This window comes from Cariama cristata, unplaced genomic scaffold (genome assembly GCF_000690535.1).
Source record: "Cariama cristata isolate BGI_N322 unplaced genomic scaffold, ASM69053v1 scaffold10064, whole genome shotgun sequence".
In the NCBI taxonomy this organism is placed as follows: domain Eukaryota; kingdom Metazoa; phylum Chordata; class Aves; order Cariamiformes; family Cariamidae; genus Cariama; species Cariama cristata.
This window is the reverse complement of record NW_009612359.1, coordinates 11,339-32,384: the sequence shown is the minus strand read 5'-3', so window position 1 is coordinate 32,384 and position 21,046 is coordinate 11,339. Positions and strand designations below refer to the sequence as shown.

General features: G+C 36.7%; 1 protein-coding gene across 1 annotated transcript; it reads right to left on the bottom strand.

Moving 5' to 3' along the window:
* Positions 1-1,222: 1,222 nt before the first annotated feature.
* On the bottom strand, positions 1,223-18,440 carry BEND5 (BEN domain containing 5; the record flags this gene model as incomplete). Its single annotated transcript, XM_009698595.1, has 5 exons — positions 1,223-1,383; positions 5,151-5,364; positions 9,860-10,008; positions 16,212-16,587; positions 18,307-18,440. Coding segments are annotated over 5 exons (1,034 nt in total), but the record flags the coding sequence as incomplete, so codon positions are not given.
* Positions 18,441-21,046: the final 2,606 nt, after the last annotated feature.

The window sequence follows — 21,046 nt, the reverse complement described above, 5'->3', positions numbered from 1 at the left end:
GGTAAGTCTTTCAAAACTACAGGAAGCAGAATTGCAGTGGTAGAAAAGAAACAAATGCTGATACTCCGCAACAGCCAGCCTGAAAGGTAGATAATCACATCTGCATGCGTAAAAGAAATGGAAAGTTAACTAAGATCACCAATATAAAAAAAAAAAAAATAATCTTCAAAATTGATCAGTCCAGGCCCTACGTTCTCTCTACAAACCTTATTCTCAAAACCCTTCATGAAACAAGACTTCAGGTTATTTTCTTTCAATTACAGACATTAAGGTATAATTCAGACAACAAATTATTCCGTGTAACTTTGCATCGCAAGTCTAACTTCATTGTAGAAAATTATTTTTCATTTAAATTTTTGCTGAAAGCGTCCATTGTTAAATTACGGACTCAGACAAAACGGTACGACATTTTCTATTATACATAATCTTGCCATAGTGTGGCAATGTTTAAATTGTTTGAAAATACAAATACTTAAAAATATAGTGTTTCAAGAACAAGAATAGGGACATACTGAAGAGCTTTGTACCATAACCAGAAATCTGAAAAGTGCCTTAGTGCCTGAAAAGAACTCCTTTTAGATTTATTTCTTTTTTAAAATAAATTATCATGGTTTTACAACTTACAGCTTTGGGTTCTTTGTTGTTTGGGTTTTTTTTTTAAACTATGACGGCAATGGTGATCTATCTACAAGATAAGAAGTGAAAAAGAAGCGTTCTTTGTGTGTTTTTGACCAAATATATTGTTAGAGATCAAAACAAAGATTTATAAAAACAAACGATTAAAATTTCAGTTCAGAAAAACACTTCGTAAAATACAATAAAACTCTTTTCAATAGGAAAGTTGATCTTGTACAGTTCTTCCTTCTGAGCAGATGTTTACTGCAGCCTAAATCCACTAACTCCAGTAAAGCAAAACGTAGGCAAAATGGGTTGGTGTTTGCAGAATTACAACCTATACACAGAACTGCAGGTAACATACTGCAACTCATTGGAAAAACCTTTGAAAATTCACTGTTCCGTTGTGAGTGGACTTACAATATATCTTACATTATTTAAAAGCAGGTTACACCATAGAAGGGCTTTTGACAGAACTCTCAAAAAATGAATCCGTTATAGAAGGAGAATAATGCTTCAAGTCAGCTTCTCCCGTCAGCAAAAATGCCACGCAAATCAAAAAACAACACTTAAGTAAAACACTAAGACTTTATTAAAAATCCAAAATTTATTGCAAATTGTACTTTGCACTTTCCCTCCTTTCTTCATTTTTACATGATTTATTGATATCCATGATTTTTTCACAGATGTACTTGTTGACTTTGGAGAGTCTCTGTGCAATTTCAGTTTCATCCACTGTTTCTTGTGCTATTCTATCATACAAACATTCTGGGGAGAAAAAAACGGGAAAGAGCCATTAGGATATATTTAGAAAAGAATATAGCCCTGTGTTGGGCTAACTACTCAAGAGACAGCACTGAGTAAGCATTGTGTATATTTGTTGCAAGACAACAGAAGCTTTCATTGATTCACTGGCTATCTTGTTAAAGTCAAGATTTTTCACCAGGCTTGAATCTTTGGCACGACCAACTTCCAGTTATGCTGTGACTACATTAATAGGCTTTCTACACAGAAACAAGGCTAAATCCAACTTTTTACAGTGTCAGTCTTGCCTGCCTAACTCTTGTATTTGTCCATATCGCCCTGTCCCTGGGCGTATTTCGCTTTTATTAGTAGATTATTCAGGGCAAGAGCCATCTTGTACGTTTGCAGAACACACTTTGTGAACTTAACTGGAATAGAAAAAGCAAGCAATAGTAATAACTGCAAAAGCAATGAGGGCAATGAAAGTTGAGACAACTCTGCTTCACTGAGTCGGTAGTTCAGTGCCAGAGTCCTGCAGAGGTTACTGAAATCATAAGTGGTGCAACACACCCAGCCCCTTAGTGATAGGTAGGTTTGAGGGGTTTTGTTTTCATAACCAGAACAATGTATTTTGTTGTGCAGGCTTCCCAGATTGGTTAAACAAACTCTGTTCTGCTTTGCCTAGTAATCTATTCCAGTAGCTGTTTATTGCTTCATATACAGAAAGCCATAGAGATTATCGCTTAATTAACAGGGTTTACAACATTTCTAATGCGTCATATTAAAAAGTTATGAAAATTAAGTACCATGTATGCTTTGTAGTTCATTTTGAAACCTCTCAGAAGTTTTATAAAAGATTATTTTACATTAACAAGGTTTATAACAGTGCTCATGCATCATACTTTTTATAATTTCTTTATTACCTACTACACAGTAGGGATTTTTAAGAAGCTAGAGATATCAGACACATTAAGAGCTAATGCTGTCATTCAAAAATCTATTTTAAATAAGCTAGTCTGTGTCCACAGAATGATGAAAACATCTAAAACTATGTGAATTTTATGTTGTAAGATGTACTGAATATGAAATAAATACAATTAATCGTCATGCAGCCTGATAGCTGAAATGCTGACCATCAGTAAGTAAACTATGATTTGAAATACGACACCTAAGAAGAGGCACGTCACTGAGAACCTGAAGAAACCCAGCGTGTTTATAGGACATAAGCTTGCACTACAACAATCTCAGGAATACTCCCAGGTTGCAGCAGATACACCTAGTAAGGTGAACTTCTAGCAAACAACAGGCTATGTTATTAGTTTAGCCACAACATAAAGCAAAGAATCACTTGACAGAACTCATTCATCAGCTGTGACTCTTAAAGTCAGTGTGACCCAGACAGACCCATGATCATCACAGTTTTTCCTCTTCCACCTCTTCCATTTCTATGAGGGGCTGCAGAAATCGCAGTTTAGCAGTCACATAAGGATGCTGGCTTAGGGGCTCCAAAGAGTGATTTTGTCTTTGTCTTTTGGCTGCTTCTTTGCCTTTTGGCTTTAGAGTAGCATACAGATACCCCTTTTGTATTTCTGACTGGACCAAAGATTCAAGTAAACCTCAAAGACTAACAAGGAGTTTTACTTCTTTCTGTGATGCCTGATCCAAATCATTGGCTACATAAACTCTAACTTCCTCACATTTAACCATCCATCCACTTGCTAGTCATTTTTGTTTTGTTTTGTTTTCTTCTCCATAACAACTTCTTATTTGATCACTTCCAGCTTTCTAGGTAACACTGCTGGCACAATGAGGCAAGACCTACTAACATTGACGCAAATGCAAAGGACACAACAACATGGAAAATCATGGTTATGTGCTACCCAGTACTGCTGATATAGGAAGTCCGTCTGCTGCCACCTAAAACATTGGCCACACAGTTTAACGGGTTCAAGAGTAGATTGTACAGTCTTGAGTCTAACAAAAAGGGAGTCAAAGACAAGGTGAAAGCAACACTGGAAAGAGGAACATGGAAAAATAGGGCGTGGAACAGTAGAATTAAAATGAGGGTTGAGGCTGGAAGCAAAAGTATGACAGAAGACACAGAAAAACAAGGACATAGGGAAGAGCTGAACTGCTGGCGAGCGTAAAGGTATGAAAGAGAAGAAAGAGAAGGGCCTCCCATCTGCCTCTCACCATGTACCTGCTGCAACACACTCCCAAACTCACTGTAGTCAAAACCAGGGGAGTTACAAGAACGCTATCATTTGGCTCAAGCAACACAGAGTGGCCCTGACTGAAGCAGAAGAGGAAATTCTCACATAAGCAACCCTGCCAGCAGTGCTGAGGAGCAACAGCCTCCAGCATGGAAATTAGAAAGCTCTTTGCAATGGACCAGTGAAAAATAACCCCTTTGTACTGCATGCTTGTAAGTGCGCATCTGGGTAACCAATTCTGTTTCCTATTAGGAGCTGACAAGGGTAGCCACAGCCACAGAGTGGATTCCTTATGTGGCCAGTACTTCATTACTTCGCTGTATGTGTTAGGATTGTACCAAAAGGTCTCAGCCAGAACTAGAAAATGAGCATGGAACAGCTTACATTTCCACATACATTCTTGAAGCAGATTACTAAAAAAAAACCAAACAAACAAAAAAAAACCCAAAACAAACCCCAAAACCCAAAAACCCCACACATATCTTTTACTCATTTCTTACAAACTAAGAAAGATGACAATACAAAGATCAGTTTCCAGCTTTTCCCCACACAACACAGACACTGACACACACACACACTCAAAGAGGAATTTCTTACTTCGTATTTCTTACTCCCAAAACATGGTACTTGCAAGGCAGATTACAACAGCTCTTAAAGAGTTCATAGTTAAGAGCACATAGCAACTAAGAACAGGAAATGCAGAATAATGAAGCTCAATCAAATAGGGAGATTTCCTTCAGCCCTACTGCAATTTAGTATGGCACAAAATCTAAAAATCCAATTTCGGTATGTATTCCATGAGGAACCAACTCAGTTCTGACTTAAAAAGAAGCCTGAAATACCAAGAGAGACAGAAGTGAAAGCAAAACACAAGCATGATGATACAAAGGGACTGAAAATTCACTATTCATTTTAAATAAAGGAGAAGGCCTTCTCTTTCTCAAAGGACTAAATACATGGACTCAGGCTTGCAGTTACTGAAAGCGTCATTGCAATTTTTCCTGCCAGATAGGTCAGCGATTTACACTTCCTGTTCAAATTCCAATTCAAGTGAAACAAGTAGTTTTTACTATTTCCATTTTCTCCACTTAAAAGGGTAAAACTACTCTTTCTTGCCTTTGAAGGCATGCATATTTTCATAGTCACAGCTATAATGTTTTCTGTGCCTCATGCCAGAGTTGGTTATATTCTGGATGAAAGAATGTGGTAAAACTACTCTTAGGCTTGTTAAAAGGAATATATGCATTTAAAAAAATAATTATGTTATAAATGAATTCCAGAACAACATACTGTTCTCCGGGCTCAGAGTTCTGTCCTGCAAGTGGTTTAAAGTGATGATCTTCTTGAACCTTAACTGAAGTCAATGTACAACTCTTCAGCTGTGAAGGCCTGCACTGTCCACAGCTATTGCAATGTGTTTTATTTTTCCTGGATATGTATGCACTTCACAATGCAATAGCAATTTGAATTACAGTTTTTAATCAGTTAATTTTATATGAGCTGAAAAGAAGCATCTTTCAACTCAGTGATTAATGGTTATACTCCAAAGCAGGAAGCAAAAGTTTTCAAATAACCTACCTCTGACAATGCTTAATTTGTGAGGTGAGAGAGGTGGCTTGGGAACGGCATCTTTCTTTTTTTTGGTTGCAACTCCTGTGACACTTCTGTTCTTGAGAACATCTGTTCCCCAAATCATAACCGCTAGATTTTTTGTATACTTTGAATCTCCTTGTGTTACTTGCAGCTGGTGCCATTTCTCCTCATCTACCCAAATTCCACTGCCAAGATGGACCTAGAAGGTAGTAATAATAAGAACTTATCTATGGCATGTAGCACACAACAGTATCCAAGGGCTGTAGGAACATTAATATTAGGCACTATAATAACAGTAATTAGGGCTGAACAAATCCATTTTGCCTAATTCTGAAACTTCTCCAACTTCATGGGTCAGGGAGTTCAAGTCAACCTCTTATATAACATAGTTCCTTTTTGGATCAATTCTTACTCTCTACTTTTCCCCTCCCCGCATAGCCTATCTCCTGAAAGACTATGGTCAGGAACAGAGATAGAAGAAGGAAACAGTAAACACATCCAGTATTATAAAGGTTTGCACAGCATATAAACCAAGCAGTTGCACCAGCCTAATTCAGGAGCAAGATGAAACTTCATCTTTAATATGAAAGCTTCCCTTTGGCTGAAATAGACTTTACCCAAAGCATATTTTGGAGGCAGTAGAGGGGGAAATACTTCCTAAGTGGTATCCTGTATCTGTTTGCAAAATTCAGCCTGATTGTTTAAAGTAAGTAGAAGGGGAGAAGGGATTTTGAGAGTTCCAATTTCAATATAAGCCAAAAAAGTTTGGAAGCTTTGTAAAACTTCCAATTCTATCATGAAGTTTGCTTATCATGTACAATCAATCTACCCAGGCGAATACTGTTTCGTGGTAAGGCAATGATCTGTTGCTGCAACATCATGAACTTTCCATTATCCAGACAATGGGGAGTAGAGATATTTCATTGAAGTAGTAAAGCGGGATAATAAGGGTACTGGGAAATGCAGTGTGAACCCACTGTAGAGTCTCCAAACGGAAGCTGCTCGAGTCTACTTGTGTTTTGTTCAGTGTCTATTTGTCTTGCTCAGAATTGACTATGCTGGGTTGACTCCCACAGAGCTACACCATATTTCTACCCCAACATTCCCTGTGCTCCAGACTTAAAGATGAATGCAGGATGAGAAGCTGTGTACCATCCTTAGGCTGCCACTATGTATGTTTGAGCTGAGAGTTCTGATAACTAGGACACTGTTAAGTAACATCAAGGAAAATAACTCCACTAGTAATCAGCACAGGTCTGACATGAGTGCAACCAGGGTGCAAATGCTGGCCCTGTGTGGAACCGCAGAGAATATTTTGTACCTTGTATGTCTATGCTCCTAATTCCTGGAGTACAATGCACACACTTGAACTAGCTCTGCACACAGAAAGCTTTGTTCACATCGTGATGAACTTCGTTCGGTTGGACCCACACTTCCTCATAATCCATAACAAGCTAATGTGTGACCTAGCTATTCTAATTACAAGTAAGAGTTCACTGCACTGCAAAAGAAGACAGAACTTACTTTCAGATAATCTGTAAAAGTGCAAAATAACAAAAATATGTATCAATTGGATTGCTATATCCAAAATTTAGGTTTCATAAAATCTGATCAAATGGAGGTTCTTTCTGTAACACTAACACTTTAATAAAAACTGCCTCTTCAAGACAAAAAGAAAAAACTCATGAACAAAATTCTATGGCAAAACTGTATTAGGAGACTCTGGTTGCCTTAACCATTTTGCTCTTAGTTTGTCATGGTTTTACTCCTTTCATATGGCATTACATAAACTGTGCCTGCTACCTGTACAGATCTGAACAGTATCACATAAGTCCCATTAAATGCAATGAAAATTGGACAAAGCTACTGTAAAATTTTATATACCCATAATTTTACTGCCGGTATTCAACCAAATATCATTTTTCCTTTAAATGGAAACCTGCTTTAATTATTACTGAGGGCTACAACCTGAAGAAATTTTTTATTATGACAGCATCCTTCAAAAGCAACTAGTTGTTTAAAAACTTAAATAGAAAAATATGAATGGCTTAGCTACCAGCTACATTATAAAAAACAAATGAAAAGTCTAACTTCTGCAAAGTATAAAACCATAAAGCAAGCTGCCTCTCCTGCAGAATCTTCTACGTAAGTCCACATGGCATTTAGATTTTGTAATGGACAGAAATGGAACTAGTAATAACCACAACATGAACATCCCTTTTTCTCCTTCCTTCCTTCTCTGTTGTCAAGCTACTTCATAATTGCTTTAAAAAAATCCACACTCTTTTGGTGCTCTCTACATATTTTGTAAGACAACTCCAATCAGAGTGAGCAGTCTGTGCTCACAAAATAATCACGTTACAGTTGTAATTCAGTTATTTCTGTTTTGATCTTGGAAGTTATCTGTAAAAATGAGTATAAGTTACTTAGAAAATAACTAAGATGAGGAATGTTGGGACATGGCAAGTTTTGGATGTCTGTACTACATTAGTTGAAGAGACTGTTGTATATGATCAAAAATCTGATTCTCCTCTGCCAAAATTAGGGTTTGTCTTTGTTAAAGATTGTTTAGTCTCTTAAACTACATTATTCATTAACTTTAAGTTACTTAAAAGAAAACAACAAGTTACAGCAAATATTTTTAATATTTACGTTTCAGACAAATCATCTCTTCTTTGAACATGCTTCTTTTATTAAAAGAAGTTATCACTGGTATGAAACACCTATGGTAACAGCAACTACGTGACAGACAGCCACAGACACAGAAATCTTATGTCTCCCTTTTTCTATTTCTAGCACTGTTACGGCAAGGAATTTAATCTATCCATGTCTCAGTTTACCTCTCTATAAAAACAGGCTCGATACTGTTTCCTATTACTCCCAAAACTATGGGAAGCTTACTGTAGTCCAGATTCAGAGGCCATTTCCTTCTTGCTGGAAGAGCTGCCCCATGGGCCAGACCCTTGGCTTGATGAAATCAATGGGAACTTTCCCCCCAATTTCAGCAACTGCAGGATCAACCTTCAAGCACAATGCAACAGAAACAACAGCAAATTCAAAGCAATGCTCACTACTTTAACTGTGCTAACATGTGCAATGTATCTAAAATGTATCTCAGAAGATGAACTTTTTTTTTCTTCTTCTTTTCTTCTCTTTAAATGAATGCCATAGGCTCTTTTTCAATAACTCTGTTCTCCCTCTGGAGGGGAGAGATTTATCTGCTTTGAAAGAATCCTACTAAGATCAAATCCAATGCCACAAAGGGCAAGATTTCTAAAAAAGTATTTCAACTACTGTAGTGGTGCATGTCAATAAAGGAATAATAAAAAAAAGGTATAAATAAGGAAAACTGAAAAAAACACCCTCCAACACTCTAAATACATTATTAGTTCACATTTCTGGCATCTGAGCTGGCTGAAGCCCCAGTAAATAGACAAACTTAAAGAAAAAACAAAATTACAAAAAGAAGAAAGTTAAGAGATATTAATATCTGTAAAGACAGAGAAAACTTCAGCAACAGAAGGGCCAAGAACTGGCAGATGAAATAAAGGTGCAGGAAAAGCTGCACAAAAATACTAAAGGATGTGCCCTATCCTACAGACCTTAAGCAGGAAAAAAAGGAGGTACACCAAACTCTCACAGCAATATATGCTAAGTTTTCATCGCACAAATAGACAGAAAAAATACAAGCAAATGACATATGTTAAATATACTAGGCAAGAAAAGCTATCTGAACCAAATACCAGTCAAACTGCCAAGATTATACTATTTTTCACATACATTTTGTCCTCAACAATTATGTTGAATTCATCTTCAAGAATGACAGACACTTGTGCAGTCAATCTTGTAACACAAATCTGAAAATGTAGTATTTCATGCTATTCCATCAGTAATGCCACTGTGTACTGAAGCTGAAATCGATGTTTCTTCCTTAAAGGTTCTCAGATTATGGTACCAAATGCATACATATCCTAAGAAACAGGATCTGCACAGGCAATTCTGAAGGATCTATAGTTTCGTAAAAGAAATATAATGTTTGTTTAACGATAATGGCAACAGCTATAAAAGCAGGCCTTGGTAGGTGAGCACACAATGTGTATCAGTCAAGTTCTGGCAAATTGTAGCTAGATGGTATTTCACCAACTCTACAAAAGTATCTGGAAAGTAGCACTACATCAGTGCAATTCAGTGGCAATGCTCCTACCAGATTCAAGGGAGCCCATCTTCATTCCATGGTTCATAATTATCTACTGGACTTCAACTAAACCACGAAGGCTTCTCTGCAATATGACTACAGCACATTAAAAACGTTAAAGACCTTTTAGGAAAAAGTATTTCTGTTAAATAGACTAATATAACTTTATAATGTGGGTTACTGACTTTGTCTATATTTGGTGGATTTATGCATGTCTCCAATTGAAGACTATGCCAATTTGCTTGTGCATGCATATTTAATGATTATATTCCTTGTGTTGCACAGCATTCAATGCTCTCATCACTGAGGATAATTTTCTATGCTGTTCATGTATGTGTAATTTCATAATTTTCCTCAGCATAATAGCATACCTTTACGAAAACTGAGGAAGTTTGTATAAGCTGCTACGAGGCAAAACCCCTGAGATCATGAAAATTCCACAAGAAAATCACCTGATGGACATTTACAAATTATTCATGCTATATTTAATTTAAAATACCTTTCCATTCTCGAGAATATACTTGTCCATTACTGGAACAGGGGCAGGATAGTACGTTGATGTATTTGCTTCCTCACTGAAGGTCTTCTGTACCTCAGGTTCAGGCTCAATTGATTCTGGTTTTACTTTTTCAAGCTCAATGGCAGGTCCTAGACAGTTAAGAAGAGAGAGCTGTCTGCTATCCCAGAGAACATGAAATCAATCACTTCATCATCCATGGTTAGCATAAAACAACACATTAGTTATGTTCATTTTAAAGTTAGAAAGAGCCTAAACCAAAATCCTACTTCTGAACATCAATAAATAAAAGCAGGATAAGTAACTCTGCTTTATAAACATTAAAAAATTTAATTTTAATTTAAATGTTTGATTTTGTTCTTAAAGCACATGGGCAATTACAGATATGGGTAGGATTGCCTCAATGCACACTACAGAAATTATGTCAAGATGACACTGAAATTAGAAACCAAAAGCAACAATAGTAATTCTTCAAATAAGAATTACTATATAGTTGCATAGAAACCTGCATAATTTACTGCAAAATTACATAAATTATCCAAATAGAATTACAAACTTTATAGAAATTTGAAATCTCTTTAGATATAACAGAGATATATTAAAAATAGTCAGCATCTACACAAATGCTATGAAGGAAACAGGCTTAGGCTACTTATGCTAAAGTATCATGCAGAGAAAGAGTATCCAAGGTTAAAAAAAACCCACATGAATTAGAATTTTGATTGTCCAATCCATCCAACACACTGATTTTTATTTTTAATGTAATCAATAAAAATTAAGCACAGATTAAACAACAGAATACTAAGCATATGTTTGAGGCTTCAAGGGAGAATAATTATTTTGTCAGTCATCAACTTTTCTTTTCCAGATCAAATTTATAAAGTGTTCCTAAAAAGACAGAAGAACAAAATAAAATAATTTGTGAACTGGATTTCATTATTCAATTCATTGCAGCAGTTACACCAGAAGTCTACAAACAGGCTACGGCCTCAAGGCTATCATTGTCTCTTGATGTCTGTCTCTAGGATCATGAGAAGCTCCAGCAGTCACTGAAGTTCCATGCAGGGACGGTGGTTCATTAACACAGCAAGGCTGCCAGCTTAGACCCCGGACACCATGGTAATCAGCCACTTCCAAGAACTATAAGGATAAACTCACCCACTTGTAAGAACTATATTGTACCAGGTTGGTGCTGAGAGCGCTGCAGCACTCTGTAGCCCAACCCTGACATCTTCAACAAAGGACAATTCAATAATCAGGTCACCATCACACTTCAGCATCCCTCCTCAGTGTTTGAGCACACAGACCAAGCCCTGAATTGATCTAGCTCTGCAAGACAAGCTGGCACCAGAACTCATGTCTTGAGTCACGTATCTTAAATAGTTCCTGTACCTGGAACAAGCAAAGCATTCATTCCTCCTACTTTGTGCAGTTTCATTTAGAGACTATACAGTGATATCAGTATTTCCTCCATTGTCAGCATCTGACATTTATCCTCCAACTTACTCTACACCTACATAGCTAGCTCAATGTTCTCAGCTGACTGCCACTTGACACTCAGCAACAACGAAAAGTTGTCTCGGCAACTCAGGCAATCCTATACTGCAGTGGCACCGACAAGAGTGTCTTAAGAGCCATAGGCAACGTAAGCATGGCGCAAATAGAGAAATCACAAAACCCATAACATTTGCATTATAATTTCATAATAATCTTAATAAGCACCTCTACTATCACGCATATACAATGGTATGGCCAAGACAAACTAAACTTTCTAAAGCTGAGACTGCTAAACTGATTCAAATTGGGGGAAAGACCTAGACTGATTAAAGCACCCAAAGCCTCCACACATCTCAGTGTATGCACACCCGAACAAGCCAATGCAGTGATGTAATAGCCAGTGTGAACTTAGGAATTGATCTTTTAGCTGTTACTTCAAGAACACATTATTAAACAAAGACTTTGAAAGTCACCTTGAGGAAGACACCCAAGTACAACCATCTTTTTCCTAGAAGAAAACGTTTATCTCAGTTCAAGCACTTTTATTAGTTGCTATTTAGAAGTCTTTTACTGTTTTGTTTATAGTCATATACCGACACAGAAGGGAATTGGTTTCCAGAGTTCCCCAAGTAAAACAGCTGATTAAAGTCCACAATAACCGTAACTCTTAACAGGTCAGAAAAACCTCTATTGCAATTCATGCTTTACTGCTTGCTTAGAAGTCTCCAACAAAAAGTCTTTAAAATGTCATCTTAAATATTCTACCGACTTTTTTCTTCCCAGACAGAAATCTGCCTGTAACTAGGTAGTCTTCACAACTACTTTCACCACCTACTAAAGACTGCATTTTCAACCCAGCATATTGTGAATTAGACATGCAACCTGCATTATTGCCTCACTGCTAATGGGAGTTGCATGCCAAATTTACCAAGCACCACACTTTAAAAGTTCCTCTCTCTGTAGTTCTCATGCTCTGCATCTTATTTTAAAGATGATGAATGGGACATACAAAAATATATGCCACTATCTAAATGCTTAACGATAGTACTTATGTAAAAAAAAAAAAAAAGACAATTCTTCAGAATGTAAAAAAAGGAAACAAATGTTTTAGTGCAAAATCTTTCTCCTTCTGACTGTAAAGTTTCCATAATATCTGAGAGGCCATCCAAATGCGGGATGAAGAGGTAGAAGGCTTCCCTTCATCACCTCTTTTCTTCAAAAATGCATCTTAGGCTACATGCTACTCAAAAATTAGTAAATAAGCCGAAATAAACTAACTGATAAAGGAGTCAATATACATTTGTAAGCAGCAAGCTGTTTTTTGACATGATCTACCAGAATTTGAACAAAAAACCCAGGAATCTGTATTGTTATATTACATGGTACTTCCTGTACTCGTATTTGACAGGAACCTTGGACTTTTTTTAACATCAAAAAGCTGGACACATCCAGAAAACCTGAATAATAGTAATTCCTTACATGTGGTAAGACACAAATACCACTTCATTCCCCCTATCCTGGTGTCAGTCCCAAGACACTGTAAATTGGATCACTGAAATTAAACTGGGATTAAAAGTAACCACTTGGGGGGCTCTGTGTGTGTGTTGATAAATGAATGTTTATGAATGAAAGTGAATATACTCCCTGACTTTAGAGCAACACTAATTCTTAGCAAAACAACATGAAAATGAAGTATTTAGCAGAGAGCGAACACCCAAACATTATCCCTGATACAACTTCACTACTTCTGGCCATATACAATCATAGTAAACTGCACAGATCTTACCCTGGAGACAATTATTTTTCTAAGAAGTTATTGAAATTCTTATCTTTTGCAATCCAAGGACTATTTAAAGTTAGGCCTACAGGGAAGAGTCAAGTGATTTAATTCTCTAAATCACCTTACTCTATTGTTACAGACAGGGAAATTAGTGCATTTTCAGGTGCAACAGAACAAAGATAAACTGCAAAGGCCTACAATTGTAGAGCTTCCTGATCCCAAAATGAGCAAGGCAAAAGGCTGCACATATTCTTCCAGGAGCTCAGATGAGGGATATCATAACCTCTTCCACAACAGTCAGCATGTTTCCCCACAGCTTTGGTCCCTAGAGCCCTGGTCAAATGCTCGTCTCCTCCAGGAAAGGATCTGTTGGGCAACGGCGTATCAAAATCATAAAGAAGCCTCAGTATATCCCCATGGATCAGTACTGTTTTCACTACTGTCATTTCTTACATCTGCTTTCAAGGCTCTTTTAAAACTGAGAGCAATTCAGTGTCACCATGAGGAAGATTAAGAACCTAACTCTTCTCACAAGAGTGGCTCAAGTTTAGCAGCAGAGATGAAGACCTAGGTCTAGAGTAGAATACATAGACTTCTAGCTTCTCACTGAAATCAACATGTTGATGGGAAATCAGGAGACTGAATACTTGACTGAATGTTAGCACAAGAGGCTGTTCTATATTTGATCCACAACTTTAAAATGGCAACAGGCACGCATTTCCCACAGCTGCAATTCATCAGCACAAACCAGCTGTCATCTCATGCAAAGAAATCAGATGTCTCTAAGGTGAAACAGAAATGCAATTAGTTTGCATTAAGTCCAGCCTGCTAGAAGTGCAGTGTAACATAAATTACATGTAATTTGAAACTTTAGGTTTAAGAGATCGCTGCAACAACTGAAGATGAATTCAGGATGTAATCTATTTTCTGAACAATTTTCAGAGCTTATTCACATACCCAAACATACCTCACTTATAAGCTGGAAGACTAAAGAAGTCTTTACATATCTATTTCTTGATTAGAAGTAGCACTTTTTCATACTGTCATCAGACTCTCTAATTTATAATGTGCTTAAGATGTCTTCCTTTCTAATCATTCATAAATTTTGTATTGATCTTTCTAGAATCTGATTGTTTCTCTACTGTGAATGAGACTACAAGGAAAGGCAATAGACTAATCAGCAGTTAATACAATGAGTCTTAGGAAACGCAGACCCTGTGAAGGACACAGCCCTTAGGGCTAAATTCTACCTTTGTCATCCATGAAAGGTTCCACAGAAGTAATAACAACAAGGGATTTTTTTTGGAAGTTACCTATAATTCATATTTGTCCATGTATGTGATTTAATTTAAAGAATTTGTCTTCAATGTAATCAAGATTTATTTTCAGTTTTAAAGCAAGTGTCAGACTGATACAATTTAAATTAAAATCCAGTATTTAGACAATATTCAGCATTTTTTTCGAAGAGGTTTTGGGGTTTTGTTTGTTGTTCTTTTTTTTTTTTTTCTTTTTCTTCTAAGTTTTCTTGAGTCAGCTCAAGTAAAAAATACATCCTTTCTTTCTTAAAATGAAAGAAACAAGACAGAATTCAGAAGCTGTCTTCATTTCATTCCTGGTCTCACCACTCAAATTGCTGTCAAGTCTACCAACTAAATTGGTATTTTACACTGTTCAGCCCCATTGCCTACTAACATCTGGCTGGTGCTCCATTCACATAAATTCCAGCTAACTACTTGCAGATGAAGAAACATCTTTCCATCCAAGGAAAATTTTAGAGAGCTCAGTGAAACCTACTGCCAACCACATTGTGTTTTTCAGATTGTGGAGAAATCTTGCCTATTTAGTTTTATTTAAAAAGTTAACTAGAATGTTTATAATCAGTAATGACATTTTAATTATGCACAGTGTAACAATGATGAGCATTCACAATCAAACACCCAGTTTAAATCATCAGATGCTACTTTGAGAACCTGACTCCAAATTTGCGGGCATACCTTAACACATGCTACAGCACAGGCACATGCTCTCCCAGCTCCAGGTTTGTACGTGAATGTAACTCAGACCCACATGCAAATTGCATGCACTCGTTCAAGTCAAGTAGAAGAGCCAATATCCAATTTACATGCAAAAATTAAGTTTCCAGATACACAAAGGCAGACATAAGAAACAGCATGCTAAGTTTGGATGCACAAATTTTAACCAAGTTTGTCACCAAGCAAATCTTCAACACAGCAGTACCACATTCTAATAGCAAATAAATATAAATTAGTAAAATATTTGAAGGTATTCCAAGGGTATCATCTTCAATGAAAAGGATGAACTTTTTATTTTGTCTTTTTTCCCATTTATTCCAACATAATGGTTAAATAATTGTTATAAACCAAAACAAATGAGCAATTGACTCAATATATTTAGAATTTAAATCCAAATTACACAAACGTGCATTTTGTAACAAGTGTTGATAAACGGGACACTAATATAAAAAGTTTTTTTAATTATTCTTTAACAATCCGTATTTTTCATATAGCATGGCTCTTTAAAGCCACTGCTAAGAAGTTCAGAAATATATCACATTCTAATGAGCTACTAATGGGAAGAGGGGGCAGAAAATGGAAGATAACACAGTCACTTACATAACAATAAACAAAATCCCTAATTGAAAAGAATAAAATAGTTTTAGCCCAAATATTCATTCCACTGCCTTTACTTTCTTCTTTTTTTCTTTTTAAACGGGAACATACTGGTATATTTTGCAGATGACGCTTTATTATCTTTTTCAGCATATACTGGAAGGTCAGAGACTCTTTAAAATACAGCTGCTTAAAATGAAACTCTGATTCAACCATACCAGCACAAAGACCTCTACTATCATTAAAGAAAAACCCAGACATACATAGCATACAAATTCGACACATATTGTACAGCCATAGCAGAAAACCCTTTTAACATTCAATGTCCAGTTTAACAACCACTGCTATTCTTCAAATATGTTTCCATTACTATTGATCACACTTGCAAAATTCATTAAAACTAGTCCCATTTAAGTCCGGCACTTACCACTACCTAGTCTTAGAAGCAGTACATCCTGGAGTCTCCTGTTCAAGTCTCTGAGCTCTTTCATTTCTGACACGAGTGCCCCATACTCCTTTAGCTTCTTTGCCTGTTGCACAAGCTGTCTCCGCGTTCTCTCAAGCTCCTGTTGAATGTGTCTCATCTCTTCTTGTTGCTGTTGGTAACTCCTCAGCAATTCTTCATACAGAATCCGAGGAACTACAGCATCGTCCATGTTGTTCATGCCTTCCGAAGTCTCCATAAAAGCCTCCTCAGGGCTGGAAGTATTACTGAGGCTCATCCCATTCTGTTTTTCAAGGCGAGCAACAACTGCTTCAATGCTTTTGTGCGTACCTTCACTTTGCTTCCTCCCATCTTGTCTCTGCATGTTACAATGTAAAAAATAAATATATAAATTAGGGGAGCAGTAAGATGCAATAAAATTAAAATTCTACAGACTTGTGAAATTAATACTTGTTTTCCAAAAAAAGCAAGACAAAGTCTGCCTGCAAAAATGTTTTGCCTAACAGATTCTTGTGGATATACATCATAACTACCATGCACATGTAATTCAGTTAAACGCATACACAAAATTCTGAGGCAGTTAAAGGCCTTTCTTTCTGCATTTGGGCAACACTTGCAAGCTCAGTGTACATGGGTCACTTGATTCCATATTTAATTTCTTTTACAAATACGTGGATCTGGATCTCTCTTCCTTTAAAGTTTACCCCTAACATTTAGATTTCTGACTGCAATTGATTTTCTGATAAGAGAAAGAATCAACTACTTGCTAGTTTGTCACCTGTAACGACATCAGAGATCAAAGTGGCATACCACACAAAGCTGTTTTGTGAACAGAGGGCTTGTCCTTCCCAGATTTTGGGAGACAAAACCTCTGACTACTCCTCTAGCAAGCTCACCCAACTACCTGATGCAAGTGACTGAGTTAACGCTCTCAGCAAACACTGGAAGGGAACTGAAAAGACAGAAGGTGGAGATAGAATATATCATCCAGCCTCATCTCCCTCACCAACTGATTCCTTCTGTATTAGTACTGCTTTGCAGAGGCTTCATGTTCTTTGAACTATCAGCAGAAATTTACCTTCAGCCATCCACACAAACCCTACAAATTAAAGCACGCCACTTTTCTGGGGCCTGGACAGTGGTATTAAAATGTGACAGTATGGATAAGAGTCACTAAATTTTATTGGCCAAATATGGAAAAAGCATTTGAACTTCCAAGCAACTGCAAGGAAAGCAAATGTAGCTCATAGGTTAGAGACAAGAAGCTGACACTAGCAATTCCCATACCACAATATCCATGAGCAATGTGGCAGAAAATGAGATTATTTGATGTTACGCCTGTTCTATGCATGTTCTAAAAGTAAAAGAAAAATAAAAAAATAAAAAAAAAAAATTCTGGCCCACCATAAAGAAATGTACTAGTATCATTCCTGCAGCTGCAAAACACATGAAGCCACAGAGCAGTATTTTATTCTGAAGGTTGGCAGACTTTTAAAGAAATCATTTGATATCAAAAAATAAATACATTTACATAGTGAATTTCTGGCATCTGGACCTAAAAAGGCAACTGGCAGTTATGACACAGGGATGCAGTCCTGTCAATTTGTCTTCTCACCCACTGCTGTAGTTGGGAAGTCTCAGGGCAGCCCTTCCAATTCCAAACAAGCAGGGCGCAATAGGTCACAAGTGCCACCGAGAACAGCTGCTCGACATTCATGTAACTAGTGACTTTTAAAGCATTCTGGGCCAAAGTGGAAGAGCATTGTTCCAAAAATCTCAAATGGCAATTAAACTGTGTAGACAGTCTAAACAGGAAAATGTTCGATTGCACATAAATCAGGTTTTGAAAACCCGTACCCCACTCCCACACAAAATTTGATCCAATTTTACCAAACAGTGTTTTAAGGGGATCAAAAGCAGGCCTGGAATTCTTAAGCTATGACATCTGTATATGCCCCAAGCACTTCCAAAAAAAAAAAAAAAAAAAAAGGAAAAAAAAAAAAAAAAAAAAAAAAAAAAAAAAAAAAAAAAAAGGGGGAGGGGGAGAAAGGAAAAAAAAAAGTAAAGACTTCAGTACCTTACTGTGTCTAAGCTCCACATCTTCTTCCCCATAATCTGTAACCTCCCCAGCTTCTTCTACGTGATTGAGAGAGAGTTTGGGGATTTTAATTTTCTTCTGCATCACACTGTTCTCAAGGTCAGTTTTGTCCTCTAAAATGTATATTAAAAATAAAATTTTGTTACATTAATCAGTGTTCTTACTTCCAAATACTACATGACTGCAGTAAGATCAGTTAAAAAAAAAAACAACAAACACCATAAAAACCAAAACACTCCCATGCTTCAATCCCCTCATAATACTATCATCAAATTAATCCATGGTGTAACTCAACTGATGCCCACTGACAATTCTAGAGTTTCAACTGGGGATCAATCTGGTCAAACACAAGAATAAAGATTGTAAAATGCCAAGCTAAATTCATGTGAGTGATCAAAAGTGTCAATGAGTAGCTTGTATTGTCACTAAAATAAGAGTTAAAGATGATGTAAATAAAGCTTCCTGAAGACCATCTGTATTGCTTTAAATTATGTTTACTAACAGTATTTTCATATTCATAATCCATTGCTGCAGTTCAAACTCTGCTTAGGTTTAAAGTGAAAATAAAATTGGTAACTCATCCTATACTCTAACCATCATCTGTCAGCAGTACAGATCTATTTGCGCACATGGCAAATTCTGCTCTCATGCAAAGTCCAGGACTGGAAAAGGGGATGCTGCAGGACAGGTTGAAATGGTATTACAGAAAAGTTGCATATGGAACAAATCTGTAACAAAATTACTATACAATCCCTATTTCATTTGTTAATGGTACCAATCCTTTTCCTTTAGATACACAAAGCCAATAAATGGTTATATTAATCTTTGAATCTCATAAAAAAATTTGAAGTAAAATATTTTCAAGTCTGAAACATTCTAACAAATCTCAATATTAAGTATTTCAAAACATTATTCTTAAAATAAGTTTGAAATATTTTAATACTCCTGAAAAGGTGCAGAGGGGACAGGGAATCAAGAGTATAGTCTCCCCAAATGTGCCTGTGATCTGTAAAATTCTTGCAGACAAGGTCTTAAAAGATTCACAAGCTTGGCTACCTGTTCAATACACTGACAAGGAGAAACGCATTTCAACTCTGAAGGGTTGTCTTTGTACACTGAAAGCTTATGAATAAGAAAACATTTTGAGTCTTCTTAGCCACCTGGAAACAGTATTTCACAAAATGTCCCATGAATATTTTTGAAAGTGCCAATGAGGATGGCATTTGTGAGTGCTTAGTTGCATCAACTTTTGCTTTCTCAAATTAGCATCTCTACACAGGACCTCAAAATGGTTAGTGTTGACAGTGTAGAAAGGGGAAACAAAGGTAAATCACTGTTTAATGAGGAGCAAGGCATTCATTAGAAATGAATTACACAGATGAATGCAATTCATTTTGTTACAGATAGAAATGGATCTCTTGTAGGCAAATGGTGATATTACAGCCCAAGGCTATGTAAAGAGAATAGGCACAGAACATGCAGAATAAGACATTAGACAACCTGAAATGAAATGCAGATGGTAGCAATAAATACTAAGACAGATGCAAAAAGAAACAGATAAACAACAAAAACCAGCTAGGCTTATTTTAGATCGTTCTCCATTCCCCAGAGCACCACGGATGCTTATCCCAGTAAAACAAAAAGGCAATCCAACTGTTTCAGTTTTGGAAAATAAACCCCTACATTTTCATTTATCTGGAAAATATAGGTTCATCAGAAAAGTAAGATAATCCAATTCTACTGTCAGAGCGCAGAGAAGAAAATAAGAGAGCCCTTCCTAGAAAAAATACAAATTTACAGACTAAAGGACAGACTGATGTGTATTGGTATCTCCCTGGAAGGACAGAAATTTAAGAATAAATAAATCCATATTGAATGGGGAAAAAAATACTACCAATTTTTCCTGTGACAGTGTCTTTTGGGGTATCTGATAGATTGAGCAATCCTTTCCTTAGAATATCTTCTCACAATTTCTTAGAGGAAGAGCAGCACAGGCACATTGCAGAGCCAGCTTCCCCAGACTGCTTTGCCAAATCATGTTCCACACAACATGCAGATGAACTACATTTAAAGAATGAAGAGCAGTTTCTATGCTCTGAAATAACCCTTGGCCTCACAACAAGACAGACACAATCTAATTAGTTCACATAGTTAAAAAAACAAAACAAAACAAAACAACAGCCTGCTGGCCAGTAGCTGAGGTCACCAGTAGCCAGAACCCCATGCAAATTGGAAACGGGACACTAGCCATCCTTCCCATGGCCAGGGAAAACCAAGTCTTGAAACGTTCATGGAAAGAGGTCACAGAGGTGTAAGCGCACGTGCAGACTACAGCGGAAGTCAGCAAATACTTTCCAACAAATAAAGCAACATTAAAAAGAATTTGGAAGAACAACAATATTTATCTTTTAATTTTGGCTTTCATTTTTAAGTCAAATTATAAAGGTTAAGAACACATTTTATGCACTGAACAACAGAAATGAAAGAAAATACTTAGTTTGGGGTCGAACAAAACAATGCAAAACATCTCTCCACTCCTCACCCAATTTCTCAGTTTGCCTATGAGACTTATGTTTGCAAAACTTCACTGGTGGACTGAAGGCAAAAGTTTGTTTATATACCTCCTTACAAATGCTTAGTTTGTACATTGTTGGTGTGTAACTATCAACATCATTCCCTTTCATGCTTGGCAAACCTCTTTGTTTGACTTTTTGATTTT